This window comes from Apostichopus japonicus, chromosome 11 (genome assembly GCF_037975245.1).
Source record: "Apostichopus japonicus isolate 1M-3 chromosome 11, ASM3797524v1, whole genome shotgun sequence".
Taxonomy (NCBI): domain Eukaryota; kingdom Metazoa; phylum Echinodermata; class Holothuroidea; order Aspidochirotida; family Stichopodidae; genus Apostichopus; species Apostichopus japonicus.
In genome coordinates, this window is record NC_092571.1 from 5,614,992 (window position 1) to 5,633,807 (window position 18,816).

Sequence of the window (18,816 nt, forward strand, 5' to 3'; positions counted from 1 at the left end):
TGTTTTTGTTGTTGTGTCCATAACCAACTTTGGTTGTTGTTGTTGTTGTCGTAGTCCACTTCCTGTTACACCTATTAACAAGAAAAAAAGAAAGCTTAAATTGGATTGGGCATTAAACAACATTACATAGAACAAACAAACAGTAAAAACAAACAACAAACAAAAAACGTAGAACAAACAAACAATAAACAAACAAAGGAGAAACGTAGCATAGAACAAACAAACACGAAAAAACGATAAATTGAACAACCTTGTTGTGGTCTTCCTCGACAACCTATTTGTTGTTGTGTCCACTGCCAACCTTTGTCGTCCTCCACACCACCACAACCTTTGTTGTTGTTGTTGTCGTAGTCCACTTCCTGTTACACCTATTAACAAGAAAAAAAGAAAGCTTAAATTGGATTGGGCATTAAACAACATTACATAGAATAAACAAACCAAACAAACATTGAACTAACATACCAAACAAACAACAAACAAACATATCAAACAAACAAAGAACAAACAATCTAAAAACAAACATGAAAAAACTTCAACGATAAATTGAACAAACATGGAACAAACACAACCTTGTTGTGGTCGTCCTCGACAACGTCTTTGTTGTTGTGTCCACTGCCAATCTTTGTGGTCCTCGGCATCACCACAACCTTTGTTGTTGTTGTTGTTTGTATCCACCACCAACTTCGGTTGTCATAGTCCACTTCACCTATTAACAAGAAAAAAAAAGAAAGCTCAAATTGGATTGGGCATTAAACAACATTACATAAAACAAATAAACAACAAACAAACATTGCCAACCTTTGTGGTCCTATGCATCACCACAACCTTTGTTGTTTTTGTTGTTGTTGTTGTTTGTGTCCACCACCAACTTGGTTGTTGTTGTCGTAGTCCACTTCATGTAACACCTATTAACAAGAAAAAAACGAAAGCTCAAATTGGATTGGGCATTAAACAACATTACATAGAACATACATCAAACAAAAAACAACAAAAATACACTAAAGGAACAACAAAAAAACATATCAAACAAACAAAGAAGAAACATAACATAGAACAAAGAAACTAAAAACAAACATGATAAAAACTTCAATATTAAATTGAACAAACATGGAACAAACACAACCTTGTTGTGGTCCTCCTCGACAACGTCTTTGTTGTTGTGTCCACTGCCAACCTTTGTGGTCCTCGGCATCACCACAACCTTTGTTGTTTGTCGTTGTGTCCACCACCAACTTTTGTTGCCGTTGTTGTTGTTATTGTCAACTTCGTCTTACACCTATTAACAATAAAAAAAGAAAGCTTAATTGGATTGGGCATAAAACAACATTACATAGAAGAAACACAGAACAAACACAGAACAAACAAACAAACAAACAAACAAACAAACATATCAAACAGAAGAAACAGAACATTGTAGAACAAACAAACTAAAAACAAACATGAAAAATGATACTAAACACAACCTTGTTCTTTGTTGTTTTGTTCACTGCCAACCTTTCTGGTCCTCGGCTCTACCACAACCTTTGTTGTTGTTTTTGTTGTTGTGTCCATCACCAACTTTGGTTGTTGTTGTTGTTGTCGTAGTCCACTTCCTGTTACACCTATTAACAAGAAAAAAAGAAAGCTTAAATTGGATTGGGCATTAAACAACATTACATAGAACAAACAAACAGTAAAAACAAACAAACAAAAAACGTAGAACAAACAAACAATAAACAAACAAAGGAGAAACGTAGCATAGAACAAACAAACACGAAAACACTTCAACGATAAATTGAACAACCTTGTTGTGGTCTTCCTCGACAACCTATTTGTTGTTGTGTCCACTGCCAACCTTTGTGGTCCTCGGCATCACCACAACCTTTGTTGTTGTTGTTGTTTGTATCCACCACCAACTTCGGTTGTCATAGTCCACTTCATGTAACACCTATTAACAAGAAAAAAACGAAAGCTCAAATTGGATTGGGCATTAAACAACATTACATAGAACATACATTAAACAAAAAACAAACAAAAATACACTAAAGGAACAACAAAAAAACATATCAAACAAACAAAGAAGAAACATAACATAGAACAAAGAAACTAAAAGCAAACATGATAAAAACTTCAATAATATATTGAACAAACATGGAACAAACACAACCTTGTTGTGGTCCTCCTCGACAACGTCTTTGTCCACCACCAACTTTTGTTGTTGTTGTTGTTGTATCCAACTTCGTCTTAGACCTATTAACAAGAAAAAAAAAAGCTTAATGGATTGGGCATAAAACAACATTACATAGAACAAACAAACAACAAACAAACATTAAACAAACCTTGTTGTGGTCCTCCTCGACAACCTCTTTGTTGTTGTGACCACTGCCAACCTTCTGTCTTCCTCCGCATCACCACAACCTTTGATGTTGTTGTTGTTTTTGTTGATGTGTCCACCACCTCACTTTGTTGTTGTTGTGTCCACCACCAACTTTTGTTGTTGTTGTTTTTGTGTTCACTGCTGACCTTTGTTGTCCTTGTCCTCTTTCATCACCATCACCACCACCAACATTGTTGTTGTAGTCATCTTTGTCTTATTCCTATTAACAAAAAAAAGAAAGCTTGATTGGATTTAACATATTAAACTACACAAGACAGAACAAACAAACATACATCAAACAAACAACGTACAAAAATACAAGCAATGCTGGTGGTAAAAGACTGGCTGGTGTGGTTGTTGGTTTGTTTGGTGGTTGTAACATGGTAGAATGCCAAGACAGTTGCAGTGGATGCTGGCTAGGGAAAGACTGCAATAGAAAAACACAGAAAAGAGTAATCAAACTGTCTTTTCAAATGACAACAATATCTAATTTAAAATTTTCTAGAAAACAAAGCATATACAACATCCAAATCATTTGTTAATGTTGGAAGATGTTTAATAAATTTATTATAGAAACAATCTAAATGATAATACATAAAAGAACAAGGCAGGTGAGTTGGTTCAGGGAGTTGTTATGGAACCATAACAACTCCCTGGTTGGTTTGTTGTTGGTGGCTGCAGGATTCTTTTTTGGATGTTAGTTGCTGGAGAAAACCTGCAAATTTTGCAAAACGTATCAAGTACTAGAAAGTTTGATGAAATGTCATATCAAATGATGTAATAGTATAAAATATAAAACAATAAGAGAGATATCTGAATGACTCAAGGTATTCATTGTCACGAAACGTACATTCTAGTACATTAACATCATATGATTGTTGTAAAGGTACAGCAATTTAGAAAAGGATTTTGGCATATTTCTCATAAACTTAGCTATAAAGGTGTGCAAAGCACTATCCAACTGACATTGCTTGAGATCAGCTCTACATTACCCGCACTATCTGAATTGTTGCATCTGCCAAAGTATCCCCAACAAGATGGCTCATGAATATTAAGAATAAGAGATACGTTTGCATTTGCTTGTTTTTAAAAGTGTTGTAGTCTAGCTGGGTACATCTCATCCCAGCCAGAGAAATGGCATCTACCTTAGGACTAACTTAGGAACCATTCAAGTTAGGGACTAGCCCATGTACAGTTGCCTTTTAGCGCTAATACTACTAGTACTTCTTGAGCTAGTAGTAGTAGTGTGTTATGAGTATAGGCTAGCAACACCTTTCTTAGGCAAGCCAAGACCTAGGCCAAGTTGACATGAAAAAAATCTCTCACAATAATAAAGTTGGTGTGATTACTATCAGAAATGTTTAAAAGGATAATTTCTAACCAATATGGGGATTTTTCAAGCCACATCAGAGCAAAGTTATGGTTTAATCAAGTGTAGAAAAACCATATCCCAGCGTTTGTGAAAGGCATGCGTTACAAACTGTTTCACCTCCAAAGTGTCCCGGATGTTAAAAAGCCTCCCTGATTTTGTTCGTAGTATGCATAGCTATAATAAAACTGTCCACTTAAAAAAGTCGTTAAGAACACACTTGGTCCCCTAATAAAATTCTTAATATAATTAAGTCTAGGAGAAAACAAAGAATTAGAATTTTGGAAAAGTTAAAGCGATCCTCAACCCTATTAAAACGCCAACTAAGGTACGAGAACTAATTACTAATAGATAATTAAAGGTCTAGATGACAGAACTCACCTTTTCGCATCCACCTTCAAAAATATTTTTACAATCCCCTGCGATGCAATTTTCAATACCCTTTTCAAACAAGAAATTGATAAATTTGTCCATACGAACGCTTTTCATCTTAACGGTACCCTAAATGACCAATTTCCTCTCACTAAGCCCATCAACTGTAACGAGTGGAAACTAGCATTTAACTTGTCAAAAACTACATCTTCCTCTGGCAAAAATGGTTTAATGTATATGCTAAAAAAACTGTCCCGACAATCTTATTAAACTTAGTGTACAGCTCTTAACGAAATTCTCAGAACTGGCTATTTCCCACAACCACCATGCTTATCCCCAAACCTAACAAAATTCTCACAAACCCTGAAAATTACAGGCCGAATAGTCTCCTCTCAGCTCTCGGAAGTCTTTGAAAAGGTTCTAGATAATATATTAAGAAGCCACATCGAGAGCCAAAATCATTTCAATCCATCTCAGGCTGGAGATTCAGAACCAGCAATTCAACAATAAATCCAAAAGCTCGACTAACTGAAGGAACGAAAATCGGCTCTAAACACAAATTCCACTCAGCGGCAGTCCTCCTTGACGCCGAAAAAGCCTTTGACAAAACATGCCATAATGGTCTCCGGTATAAACTCTTTCAAGTGCAACTTCCCAACTAACATTATCAGGCTCCTCTGTTGGTATTTAAACGATCGGTATATGCAAATTGTCTATAATACTAAGCATTCCAATCCTTTTATTCTGGAAGCCGGAACCCCCCAAGGTTTAATTCTGTACAAAGCTATCTTTTATACTCTTTATATATGAACGACTTCCAAACAATAGCATCTCCAGTTCAAAAGTTAGCCAATTTGCCGATGACATTGCCATGTGGAACACCTGTAAAACCATGAACAAAGTCGTAAAATACCTTCAGAAATTCAATTTTGGTTTTAGAAGAATGGTGAAGTTGCTACATAGTTGGCTATATGCCAATATAATACTTGTTAACTACTGTACCGTACCGCGCGCTGGCACAGAACCAATGACATTGCTTCAGCCAATACGTGCTTATACATTTGCATAATCCCCGCCCATGTGTTCTAGTGCCAAACGTTGACACCGCCCATTCGTATGCTGTTCGCATGGTTATAACCTATATTATACAACACCTAATTATATTCTGGCCATTTGATTGGTCAATTGCTCGTCTTTCAACTCATGAAATATTTGCACTATTGCACTCATAACCATTATGTGTATAATATGCACTCGCCGAACTTGACAAAATTATACGCAGAGCCGTATGCGATACCACTTACAGGCCTATGATGATTACAGGAAAATATATATATAAGTTATTATTGTACATATGTTTTGGAAAATATAAATAGGTAATGCATAACCTTTACATAATTGAGTGGTTTCGGTCTAATATTGTCTTCTTCAATCTAAATTGGACTTTATATGGGATGAATCTAGCCACCCTCTCGATGATCAACTGCATGACAGTCAAATGACAAGAGGCATTGGTAGACTGAGTCTTCCGGGACTAAAAACCAACAGACACCGGGATTATTTTATTCCTCGTGCAATGAAGCTATTTAAAGATACTCTGTTAAGTTAATTTTTATTATCCTTTCTATCGTATTATGTACACCCACATTTTTACATAATAATTATTTACATTTGATATCCGTTTTATTGTTTTGTAGTGAGAGTACACAAATTTCCTTTTTGGAGAAATAAAGTTTTACTTACTTAATATTGGTATTGGTAACATATACATATTACGGAATAGCTATTATATATGAGAAGTTATAACCAATATATTCGGTGTATAATTTTGTCACACACAGCGCCCGATACAATACACCTACATGTAAAACGGTAGCTACCACAACCAGCACAAAATTGTCACAGAGTGTTAGCGCCAATGAAAATAGATTTCAGCCAATCACAGGCATTTCCTGGATAAACAACATGTCTGCGTCCTTGTGTAAACTTATGCCGGCCCCAGTTTCAGGTAACATTCGCCCATTGAAAGCCCATGAGTAACACACCAAGTCACAAAAGAAATAGGACCCTAAGACTTGATAGAATTTCTTACTAGCAAAACGCTACACATCACCGGATAGCTGACAAGTTGGCCTTTCATGGCACCATCCATTTTCCGTATCATGACCATGTAGTGCTTTTGCTATCCGAGACGGAAGTTTCGGTTTCTTGTAAACAAACCTCTTCACTCAACTCAATTTTCGTACACAGCCCCGGGAGGCCTAAAATCGTCTCAATTTTGACACCATATGTACTATCGTTCGTGCTCTCCAACATGCAAGCCACAAGAAACTAGATCATGATTGCTAATGTATAAAAAAGATGTTCTCCTACTGCATTTTTGCAATTTTCCTGAAGGAGAACATCCGGGCAGATTAAAATAGACTCTAATAGGAGTTCAGTGCCACCTTCGGTGGTGTACAAGAAATTACGTTAGTATTAGTATAATAGTAATAGCCAAGGCCGATACCTTACACTTTATTATGTTGAACCAAAGTGAATCCTTCAGTTCCTATTTTTTAATATGAACGCAATGCATGTGCGCCGGGTGACTGTGCTGAGGAATACAAAGTAAAAGCGGTCGGATTTGCACAGAACAATGTCGGCCTAAGTTATATTGACTTCAAGTTCAAGGTAGACACTGAGATGTGAGAAGGCTAGGCCCTAACTTAAGAACAAATTAGGCAAAGGCCTAACACTTAATGTTAACGTTTACAGCTCGTTAGGCACCTGGACCTAATTATCTGAAAAGGAAACTCATGATGAGGGACTTGTTGAAGATTCGTGTGGATCTTTCAGGCAGGCCTGTAGGTCTAGGCTATACATGTTCTTCTCCAGCCCTGTTTGTTCAAAAAGAGGTCATTAATTGGTCCTATTCCCCCAGGATATTTCAGAAATATGGTAGATTTGAAGACAAACAATGGTCTGTTTGAGATGTTGAAATATAATGGTCTCCAACTGTAAACTCATGAACCTCAATAGGCCTACATGTTATAATATTCGTTGCAAATTTGTGGTTGGCCATGAATAACATTGTCTGCAAAAAAAAAAACATTTTTACAGGTTGCACAAGATTATCCTTCCCCTAATGAAGTCTTCTCAAACTCTGTGGGCTGTAAATGTATATTCCAAAAAGTGGAGATTTACTCTATATCCATGATTGATTTATCATATTCTGATGTTTCTCCATAGGTTCATTCCCTATGTGTGGTAATTGTATTGAGGGACGATTTGATTTTGGACTTTCAACTCCAAAATTGGACTTCATTTTTAAAATTGCAAGTGTTTAGTAACAGAACAAATTGATTTTCTTTCTTTTTGGAAATTTGTTAGGCAATTATATAATCTGTTCTGGTGATGCAGAATTAGTTCAGCAGGTGGTTCAATTCCATCAACAGATATCATACAGCCAAACAGTTTCCAAGAAGGTCAAGAAGGCACCATAATGAGGCATTATAGGAGCTTTCAGTGGCAAAGCTCTTGTTGAACTTTCTCACATTGTCTACATAGGAATTTCTCTGTGATAATCTCGCTTTTTAGTGTCCATCACTATACACAGCAATGGTAATGGTAGGGGTAATCTTAAAGTAATCATGACTTCATTATAGCCCATCCATTTGTGTTCCAATGAAAAACTCCAAATGAGTTGTTAGCTTGGCAGCTAACTACAACAACAAAAAATATTAAAAGGAAACATGTTTGGAAGGTGCCATCTCATACTTTGGAACTACTGGAACAGATAACTAATAAAGGAAAGAACAGTTTTAGCAAACTGGTTATCCACCATAAGCATAGGCGTATGAGGCGGGGGGCAAACTGCCCCCCAAATTTCCAGAGGACAAGAAATTCGGGCACAAGTCCTGAAAAATTCGGGCAGCCTAAGAGGAGAAAAAAAAAAAAAAATATATATATATATATATTTTTTCTCCTCTTAGGCTGCCCGAATTTTCAGGACTTTTTTTTTATCCTCTTAGGCTGCCCGAATTTTTCAGGACTTTTGCCCGAATTTCTTGTCCTCAAGTAATATATATATTATATATATATATATATATATATCTATATATAAATATGCAGTAGCTTGCCCGAATCTTTTTCAAATTTTTGCCCGACAATTCTATGTTTTTCTTTATTTAGCATCATGATGCCCGAATATTTCCGTGTAACACCACCGTAAGCGCAGTTCATCTGGGCTACCACGCTTTTTGCATGATCAATTATTTTCTAAGTAGTCAATTGTTTACCTGGCCCAAGGGTGGCGGAACCGGGGGGGGGGAGGGCACGTGCCCCCCTCAGGTTTAAAATGTGCCTTTTTTCTACATAAAAATTGAGGTGCCTCAAGTTAGCAAGAGGCCAGGGAACCATAATGAACACTCGGGAAGGGCCGTTTCCAGCCATCTGAGGGGTTTGTAAAACCAAAAATTTTCTAGTACGCTCTGCGCCAACCGATGGTGGTACTCCGCTCAGATAGTCGTGCATACAACTTTGCAAATCCTGGCTAAGCCCGTGACTTTTAATGAATTTCTGTGGGGCAAACTCAAAGCTATTTCGAATGGAAAAAATTTGTTAAGATATTAACAAGAAAAAAAACTCTAATTCGGAAGATTCCTACATTAGCAACTAGCATGATTTCACCTCATTTTGTCTCAAAAGAAAAAATTGTTCTTGGTTTCCCAATTTGCGCATTGGATATTGCAGTGCTAGTATGCATATTTTCCTTTGGGGGGGGGGGGCATTGATGGAGTGATGTGTATACACAAATATGATAATGCAATAAGAGTACTAAATATAAGGCTGCATCAGTCCAATCGAATTTCTGCAAAGTGCCCTTTGATGTCGGTGCCCCCCCCCAGATTAAAAGTGCTTCCGCCGCCCTTGACCTGGAGATCCCCAACATGAGTGTTTATAAGAAACATTTTCTTTTTCATGGATGGTGGGGGGGAGTGCAGGTTTATCATATTCTTTGTTATATTTTATACTTTATTGTGAGACAAATTGCAGTCTCACCCGACACAGCGACATTATCCAGCCTACGTGTCGTTGAACAATGTATGTTTTCCTGGAAGTAGCTGAGTACTGTGTTAAAATAATAAATAAGGTAACTAAATAGGAGCTTAAAAAATATACTGTCCCATTTTTCCCCTTCAAAGTGATGTTACCATTTTTTCTTCTTCTAATTTACCAAATTTTTGGGGAAGTGTAAATTTCTAAAACGTGAGATTATAAAATAAAGAATGTTTATATGCAACTTGCAAGGCCTCAGAAGTGCCGTTTCCGGCAATCTGAGAGGCATTGTTTGCCAAAAATTTTCTTGTACGCTACGCGCCAACCGATGGTGGCGCTCCGCTTAGATAGTGTCACGGAACTTTCAGGCACAAAAAGTTCGGCCCCCCAAACTGAAATGTTCTGTACGCCTATGACCATAAGCCATGTGTATGGAAATGTCTCTAGTAAGTGGACCTGAAGTTTCCCACCGGATGCTCTGTAGGCCCATAAGTTTAAAATGAAATCTTTATTACACACATAGGCATACGTTTCTCATCAGACACAAAAAAGTTGTGCATATTGTTGAACTAAGCAAATATTACAGCATGTTGGTATGGCTTAGCTAACAATGGATGATGTCGAGCACATCTTGTACAGTAGAGCCAAAGTGTTCGTAAATACCATTAGATGACTGGAAATAAACCCATATCTTCCCTTGTAATCCTTTGTGCTTAACTTTACAAGCTCACCACCCCAAATAAAGTTATCATGAACAATGTGCATCTTGTATAATGTCCTCCATAATTTCTCCCACTTATTATTTGCTATTCTGTGTTTCCCAGTTTTCAATTGAGGACATGCATTAGTCACTGAATCATGTTTATCATCTGTCCATATTTTGTCCATTTTCGGGCACTGTACCACCCCAGAAGTGTTTAATGCTGAAACTGATAAATGGAAAGTGGTGGACACAGCATACATGAGCCTGTGGAGGAACATTACCTCAAAAAGTGCAGGTACTTTATGAATAATTTGATTCATATTCACATACTGTATGGTATATGTTGTGCATAGTAAGTGAGTCTGTAATACTTCTGTAAATGGTGAGTATGATGTTGTCCAGTAAAAAGGAGACTTCAACTTCAATTATCACTTGGTAATTTAATAGAAAATGACAATATGTGATAAGGGAGTGGGGTGGGAATTGGGTACAGCATAATAAACATATAAAATGGTATCCCTGTTCCTGTGGCTATGTAAAGGTCTCTTGGAATTTCCTTATATTCTTGCAAGGAAAAAGTTAATAGGTGAATTGTTTTGGCAATGCAGAGGCCCGGTATAAAAAGTAGACATGCATTGAGAGGGTTTCAAGTAAATCACTAATGCCAGGTGGGTTTCCTCTTAAAGGTATGCTGTATTGGTCCCAAATATGCTAGATATTCAAATATGGTCACCTTTGGTCAAAATTCTTAAACTGTTTTAGTTACAACCCTTGTTTTTCCTAACTGGGACAATCAGTTGTCTTGTGTGTTCCTTAACAATTTCTGAGAACAATTTGGAGAGTACCAATCTCCAGGAATGTACTTTTTGAAAATTTTTAAGCCAAAAGTTTTACTAATCTCTGTGCCAAAATACCCCCAAAAGTATGGACAAGTATTGTTATTCTATAGTAGCTGACACTGGGAACCACCACCTGTCAGTCAGCAGTTTTTAGTACTTAGGGTGGAGGTGGAGGGGGTATCTGACTAAACCTGAGAGATGTTGCCAATTAGAAGCATTAACACAGTATGTCTTCTGGGAAACAATGTTCTTGATAGGGTTACAAGCAAATCACAAAACAAAGATGAAATGCAAAAATAGAGACTTAATTTACACATGAAGGTAATATATCCATGGATTTCCTCTCCTGACCAACACAGTAAGTACAAGGCATCTCTCAGTATGTGAAATGATCGTGTTTATGTCATGATTTTAATTTGTTCCTTGCTAATTGACAACAAGCCATCCATCACAGCATCCTCATAGCATATAAGAGCATAAACTTCTAGAAATAATTAAAATCCATTGAATTCAATACTTCATACTCATGATTTCATGGGTAATGTTTGGCAAAATTTGTGTAATACCCTGAAGCAGGAGTCACGAAAAAAGCCAAAACATGAGAAATGATCTCAGAGCATGTGAATGACTTGTGAATGTTCATATGGCTACCCTGATTAAAGTTCAGGAATATCCAGAACCGTATGGCTGTTCAGGATGATAATCCGGATTACCTACGCGATAACCAAACTGGTTGTTTCAGTCGAATGGACCTAATACCCAATATTCCAGACAGCAACATATTTGCCTGCTGGGTAAGCAATCAGAAGGATGCAGGGGGAAGGGAGAGGGGGCAGGTATGCCCTTATTGTAACTGATATCACCCACAGTGGTTTAATGGATATTGTAACCATATAATTAACCTATCAATTTCATGAAACAAATTCTGTGGAAAGAAAAGACCAAGGTGAAAAGACGTTTGCAATTTATAACATCAAAGTCAAATAGATTTGTTGAAATCCAGGTCATATGCAATATTGTGATGACTGGTTTATTTATTAAGTTGGCTAATAAGCAACTGGTAGCATGTACAGTAGTGTCATGGTATCACTTCCTTCAGTGGCTCCATGTGTAATTTGACTGATGAAGAATGCTGGCTGCTTGGTATCACAATCACTTGAAATGTAACCATATGCTTAATACATTGGAAAGAAATGTACATCTTAAACAGTATGAGCTAATGACCCCCCCCCCTTCCCAGAAAACAACCCTTCCTGAGTGACATATTTTGAGGATAGCTTTTTACAATTCAGGTTAGTTTTCTATTAGGATAGAGTACTGTAACTCTATAAAACAGTTTCAGTTATTTTCAATATGATCATTAGTTGACGTGAAATATAGCATGTTCATCATTGTGAAAAAGAGTGGTGAGATATTACCAAATGTTTCATTTAAGCATTTGCACTGTTTTGAGAACTTGATTAGTTTAGTATTCTATTTTTTCATGAGTAGCACCTTAAAGCCATATGATCATGGATTAACCATGAGGACATCCAGGAGAACTTTTAATATTATCCAATCTTGCTCCCATAGATATTATTTCACATAGGCCTACCCACAGCAAGAACACCAATGAAATTCTCAACCTTTAGCCTTTTGACTTACAGTAACTGTTCATATCACGGTCATAGGCGAAGGAGGCGGGGGGGGGGGGGGCTGCAGCCCCTCCCAACCAAAATTGTTGGTGAAAATTCGGGCAATATGCTGATATTTTTTCGGGCACCTACTGAAAGAAGAAAAATTTGCAGTGTGTTTTTATTTCTTTGGTGAAAATTCGGGCAATATGCTGAGAATTTTTCGGGCACCTACTGAAAAAAGAAAAATCTGCCGTGTGTTTGTCATTTTTTTCGGTGAAAATTCAGGCAATATGCTGAGAAATTTTCGGGCACCTAATGAAAGAAGAATAATTTGTAATGTGTTTTTCAATGGTTAAACTGATATTATTGTTATCCTTTTTAATGTAACGACTTCCCCAATAATTGTAACCAATATGGAAGTGAAATAACACAGAAAATATAAGCAAAATTTTTGCATGTTGCATGTGATGTAATAACCAATGAATGCCTATATGATATGAACATTAAGATGTTGAGCCTGCGGGGCGCGAAAAATTTTGCTTATATTTTACGGGCAAGTCGTTACAGCCCCCCAATTCAAAATGAGGCACCTACGCCTATGATCACCATGTACGTTTCTTTGTTAAGAGAGAACTGATTGTGTTTTTAAACCCATATCCGATCGCCTTGCTCTGTTGACCATTTATAGAACTTATAATAAAAAAGTCCACCCACTACATATTATTAATGCATATGACCCTACATCAATAATAACTTATAAGAATCCTGAAGAAACCGAACAATTTTACCAAAATTTTGAAGATCTACTAAATACCGTCAATAAAAAAGAAGTTATTATGTGGTGATTTCAATGCAAAAGTTGGCTCATCAAATCCTTTCTTTCCTAAACATATTAGAAATACACCAATGGCAATATGAATACTAATGGTGAATTCTTAACAGACCTAATTGTGCGTAACAATCTATACGTATGTAATACATTCTACAAACACAAACTTGAGCATATCAACACCTATACAAGTAATTTTATACCTAATATTTACAGAAACCCTATCAGAAGCCAAATTGACTATATCATAGCCCCATTAAACTTCAAATTTATTAATATCGATGCTCGAGCCTATAATGGCCTTCATGTTAACACTGATCACAAAATCATTGTAAGTAGTTTCACCCTAAATAGCTCAACAAGAAGACAAATTTATCCAGTCAATAAGACTGTTGACAGGAGTAATTCCGGCCATCTTAAATCAAACAAAATTGACTATAATCATTATGTATGTAAGACATTAAACCAAACCAATTTTCCCAATCACCTGCTACTTATTGGAATAAGCTGTCAACAATTTGTTTAGACAATGCACAAAACTTAAATCCAACCACAAAAAAAGTATGTTTTAATAATACTAAAATAGCAAGCTTAACCAAGAAACAAAAAGACCTTAGACTCGAAATTGACAACTGTCAAGGGCGTAGGAACCGGGGGGGCTGGGGGGCGCCAGCCCCCCAGTGAAAAATATGGGGGGGCGGAAGTATCGTTCCGCCCCCCCCGCTCAGCAAGTCAGAAAACCCCTTTACCATTTCCAAATGAGAAAAAAAATCTCATTTGAAGCACCAAATTGCATATAAGGCTAGGTGAAAATGCAAAATTATTTACAAAATGGAGTGGGTGTTGAAGTGTGCTATATTGCACCAAATTGCATCTGAGGCCACCTGGAAATGCAAAAAAATTCCAAAGGGGAGGGGGACACCCCCTCCCCTTAGACCCCTCCCCCAGGCCGGCCATTAGTCTTCAGCCCCCCCACTCAAAAGTACCTTCCTACGCCACTGACAACTGTAAAGATATTGATCAAAAGAGAGAATTAAAAACTGAAAGGAACAAAATAATTAAACAACAACATTTTCTAGTCATAACTGCCCATGAACAAAAATTAAACTTAAAAAACAAAACTTAAATCCACCAACACAAAAGTATGTTTTAATAATACTAAAATAGCAAGCTTATCCAAGAGACAAAAGACCTTAGAGTCCAAATTGACAACTGTAAAGATATTGATCAAAAGAGAGAATTAAAAAACTAAAAGGAACAACATAATTAAACAACAACATTTTCTAGTCAAAAATGCCCATGAACAAAAATTAATTGACGAAATTGAATACTGTAAGGTTGACTCCCACCGTTTCTTTAAAGCAATAAGAAAAATACAACAAAAAGTAAAGAGAGACCCCATTACAGTTAAAATTGGCGATAAACACATAGGAGATACCGACGCAAAAATTAAAGAAATCAGCAAACATTTTGAAAGGACTTTTAACTGCAATATCCCAGATCCCAAACCAAACGTGTTTCCAGAAAACCTAAACATGATGAAAATTAAGCAAGCAGTCTCATCCTTAAAATTAATAGGACCCCAGGTTGTGACAAGGTCACAGCCGAACATCTCAAATATGCCCCATGTACCCACAAACACATAGCAAATATCTTTAATAGTATAGCCGAATCAGGAGATTTCCCAATTGAAATTAAACAATGAATCCTCCTCCTATCCAAAAACCTGGAAAGACCAAAGGTCCACCAGAAAACCTAAGACCAGTCATTTTATTATCAACACTAAGGAAAATTCTTGCAGTTTGTGTGGCCAGGAGGTTTCGTCCGTCAATTGATGAGCATATCCTCCCCATTACCCAAACTGCCTACACTTCAGGACGTTGCACAGCTGAACTCCTCTTCGCTTTTAAAGAGGATCCTTGCTTAATGACCTAGAAAAGATTCTTGACAACAACGAACTTCACCTGATATCACTGCTAATCAATAACGTCTCCTACACCGTCAAACTAGAGGGCAAACTCGGACTTTCTTTAAACACTAACATTGGTTCACCACAAGGACACAGTGCAAGCGCACTATTTTAACCATATTAACCAAAGAATTGGTATAACCAACGGTGCTTTCAACACACTGTCAAGTATTTTCAAGAGCAAAAAGCCGAAACATTAAGCTTATGATTTTCGAGGTTTTATTAAAGGGTATTTTTTTTTACAATTGCTAACTGTGGGGCACAACGAAGGATCTTGATCGCAAAATTGACACTTTACAAAAGAGACTACTTCGTAATATACTCAACATTAAATGGACCAGTAATAATTGGTTATCAAACGATGAGCTCTACAATGAAACCAACCGAACACCTTGGTCATCCATAGTCGCACATGAAGATTGAGATTTTTCGGTCATGTAGCAAGACATCCGGAGGACGCTCCAGCAAAGGTTGCTTTAAGAGAAGCACTGAGACATACTGCTTAACCAGTAGGAAGGCCTGTGACTACATTGCTTGGAAAGATAAAGTCGCAATTAAAGGACGTTAACATTAACAATTTCGAGGAAGCAATAAACCTTGCGCAAGATCTTGATACGTGGCGGAGGTTAATCATTGAGCATGTCGGATAGACGAGACTCAACTTACTACTACTACTACTAACTGCTGGGAGAGTCCCAAAAACCTCAGGTCGATTTTCTTTCAGTAAGGGAACTGAGAGCATCATCCCTGCATGACAGCCTTTGACAGGCAATCATCAAAGAATAATTGGAAAGTGAACTTCAACCTCTTTAGTACAAGCTGTCATTCATCCTATTGCCAATGTGACTACCGTTGTGTATCTGGTATGTAATGTGAATTCCTTATGAGTTAGATACCACTAATTCAATAAGATGATCCAAGGCAGTTAACAATTTACAGCACCTAGTTATGTCTGCTATCAATCTGTGAACCTTTTCTTTTATCTTTCAGTCACTGTTCAAGAATGAGCAATAATTTATAGTTTGCCACCCGTTTAAAACTTCACTTGTAAATGAGACATGTAAGTAGTTATGAATGTTCAATGAGTTCTTAGCTCACGCATTATTCTTGTGTGTGTGTGTGTTTCTTTTCTATTGAAGAGTGGTGGGAGTGGGACACATTCAGTAACCTTGTGCTTTGCAGAGTTGTACTTAACCGACAGCATGTATAGAGCAAACCTGAGGGGTGTTGGCTGTTGGACTTGGATTATGAAAAAACATCAAAATGGAAAATGATAAGTTGTATGATTTTCATATATGTACCATCATTCTTACACTCATGACAATTACTAGTCGCAAAACACCAGCATTATTGAAATTCGCCATATTTGAGGCAACAGCCTGCTTTGTGAAAAAAATCATGTCATGGTCGAACCGTCATCTAAAGGGGATTTAGGCTTTAGTACCTGTACCAACCTTGTCCAACCTTTTGCAGAAGAGGGCCACTGAGGAGGGCCACATGAGGAGGGCCACATGGAATGATTATGATGAAGGAGGGGCCGCATGAACCCTATGCCCAAGGCAACAAAATGTGAGCACTGCGCGTGGAGCGCACTGATATATTTTCCTTCCTGATAAAACAGATGAATAAAGTTCAGCCGCCCCGCTACCTCCGCTGAGAGAGTGTCACACAAACTGACCTGTATGCACATATTTTGGACCCAGAAGGTTCGAATGACTGATTATATAGCTTCAAATTGCTATCAATAAATCTGCTCACTAAAATTTCGCACCGTAGAGCATCTATGGCAGGCCGGACGCAACCCTGCGGCGGGCCGGACTGTGGCCCGCGGGCCGTAGGTTGGACAACCCTGCTCTAGTACATGTCAACCAAAGTGAAAAAAGTTGTTTTCCATGTATCTTCATGATTTTATCATATGAAATTGAATGCAGAAATTATGAACATTTGTTGATTTTCTTGTTTTGTAACTTAGTGAAACGTACAAAATATATTGTATTGCTTCCTAATTATTTGTTTATTTTATTCATGAAGGCAAGAATTCAATGCAAAGTGTATTACTTCCAATCCATTAGCAACTTATGTATAAATGCCTTTTATTATTATTATAATTATTCATCGTCATCATTCTTATTGTTATTAATGTGGTTGCTGTTGTTGTTATTACTATTATTATTATCGTGAGTCATCATTCTTATTTTTATTGTTGTTGTTGTTACTATTATTATTGCCGTGGTACTATTATCATTATCACAATTATTATTAGTATGATCATCGTCATCTCCGTCATCATCATTATTACTATTATTAAGTCTTCTGAGGTGGGTGGAGTGCATAGGCAGCTGGGATTGTAATGACTCTTACAGTGCATTTCAATCAAGTTTCTTTCAAGCTCCTTATCACATTTTTTCTCTTACCCAATATATTCATACTTTGTGTACCTCATGTATTTTTACCTATATACTATATTTTTGGTTTGATATTAAAAGAAAAGAAAAGAGAAAAGTGTGTGTCATTGTATTCCAGTTGTTGTAGTTCTCTTGCGTATTATATCCAGAAACAAGCCTCTTTTTCATTCCTTGCCGAAGGCTGAAGAAATCAGTGGGATGGATGATTGTGTGGGTTTGGGTGTATGCGTGTGTGTGTTTGTGAAACTTTCTTGTAAACACGATTTCTCAATAATTGAAGCTTGTATTAAACTCATACTCTACATGTGGGTAACCCATATTGGGAAGTCTCCTATTGCTTTGGTGGAGGTCAACGGTCATTTGAGGTCAAACTAAAAGCCATGTAAACTGCTTATAGGAAGGGATAATTTGGAGGGATTTCAAACTTGGTATGTAGATGGCCCATATTTTGTAGAAGATCCCAATTAAATTGGACGCGTTTCAAAGGTCATTTGAGGTGAATGTCTGAAAATCTTGCAAAAAAATAGGTGAAATTTTGTTGATGTACAAACATGTAAACTGCTTATAGGAAGGGATAATTTGGAGGGATTTCAAACTTGGTATGTAGATGGCCCATATTTTTTAGAAGATCCCAATTATATTGGACACGTTTCAAAGGTCATTTGAGGTGAATGTCTGAAAATCTTGTAAAAAAATAGGTGAAATTTTGTTGATGTACAAACTAAGCACTTATATTGCCTTTGGCGAGAACAGAATCGTGTGAAGTGGAAGTGCAATTTCATGCGTGTCAACTTTCCTTTGAGGTCAAGAGAGGTAGTTTTCTGAAAACCCATTCTACGGTACCCAACATCGACCTACTGTCACACATATATGTTTTTGCACTCTGATCATGATGCACAAGCCTATATCATTTCATTGTGCAGATCAGACATCTGTACAAAACTGTCGATACGAAACCGATGTACGTGCTGCATTCCGTGTTGCTGAGTTCCAATAGTTCTCTCAGTCCAGTGCATTTGTAGAAAGCACTAATATTTTGATATGCCAGTATGATCCTGCTAAAAGCCCCCAGAACATGTCAGCAAGATTTTAGCGTTTTGGCGACGAAAATTGATAAATTCATAAAGCCACTGCAAGCACAGTTGGCAGATCTGTTGAGCTAAAATCGTATAGCTTTAACAGAATAAGCGATACCAAAAGGAACTGATCAAGCAAGTCCAAAGGTTACAGGAGTCTGCACTACGTGCAAAACATTTGCTCTGTTCTACTAGATATTGACGGGCGTGGATAATTTTCAGTTAACTTAAAGAGTGAGAAT

At 37.2% G+C, this 18,816-nt stretch overlaps 1 protein-coding gene across 7 annotated transcripts in view; it reads right to left on the minus strand.

Annotated features, from left to right (window-relative positions):
• LOC139976266 (uncharacterized) overlaps positions 1-5,101 on the minus strand; it is a 29,126-nt gene extending 24,025 nt beyond the window's left edge. Inside the window, exons 1-5 of one of the 7 annotated variants that reach the window (XM_071984910.1) lie at positions 4,107-5,095; positions 2,668-2,783; positions 2,319-2,576; positions 2,147-2,229; positions 887-905 (exon numbers count right to left, since the gene is read on the minus strand). In XM_071984910.1, the coding sequence (XP_071841011.1) occupies positions 2,492-2,576; positions 2,668-2,783; positions 4,107-4,214 (309 nt within the window). In that variant the 5' untranslated portion in view covers positions 4,215-5,095 and the 3' untranslated portion in view covers positions 887-905; positions 2,147-2,229; positions 2,319-2,491. The other 6 variants (XM_071984909.1, XM_071984911.1, XM_071984912.1 and 3 more) reach the window with 6 other exon arrangements.
• Positions 5,102-18,816: the final 13,715 nt, after the last annotated feature.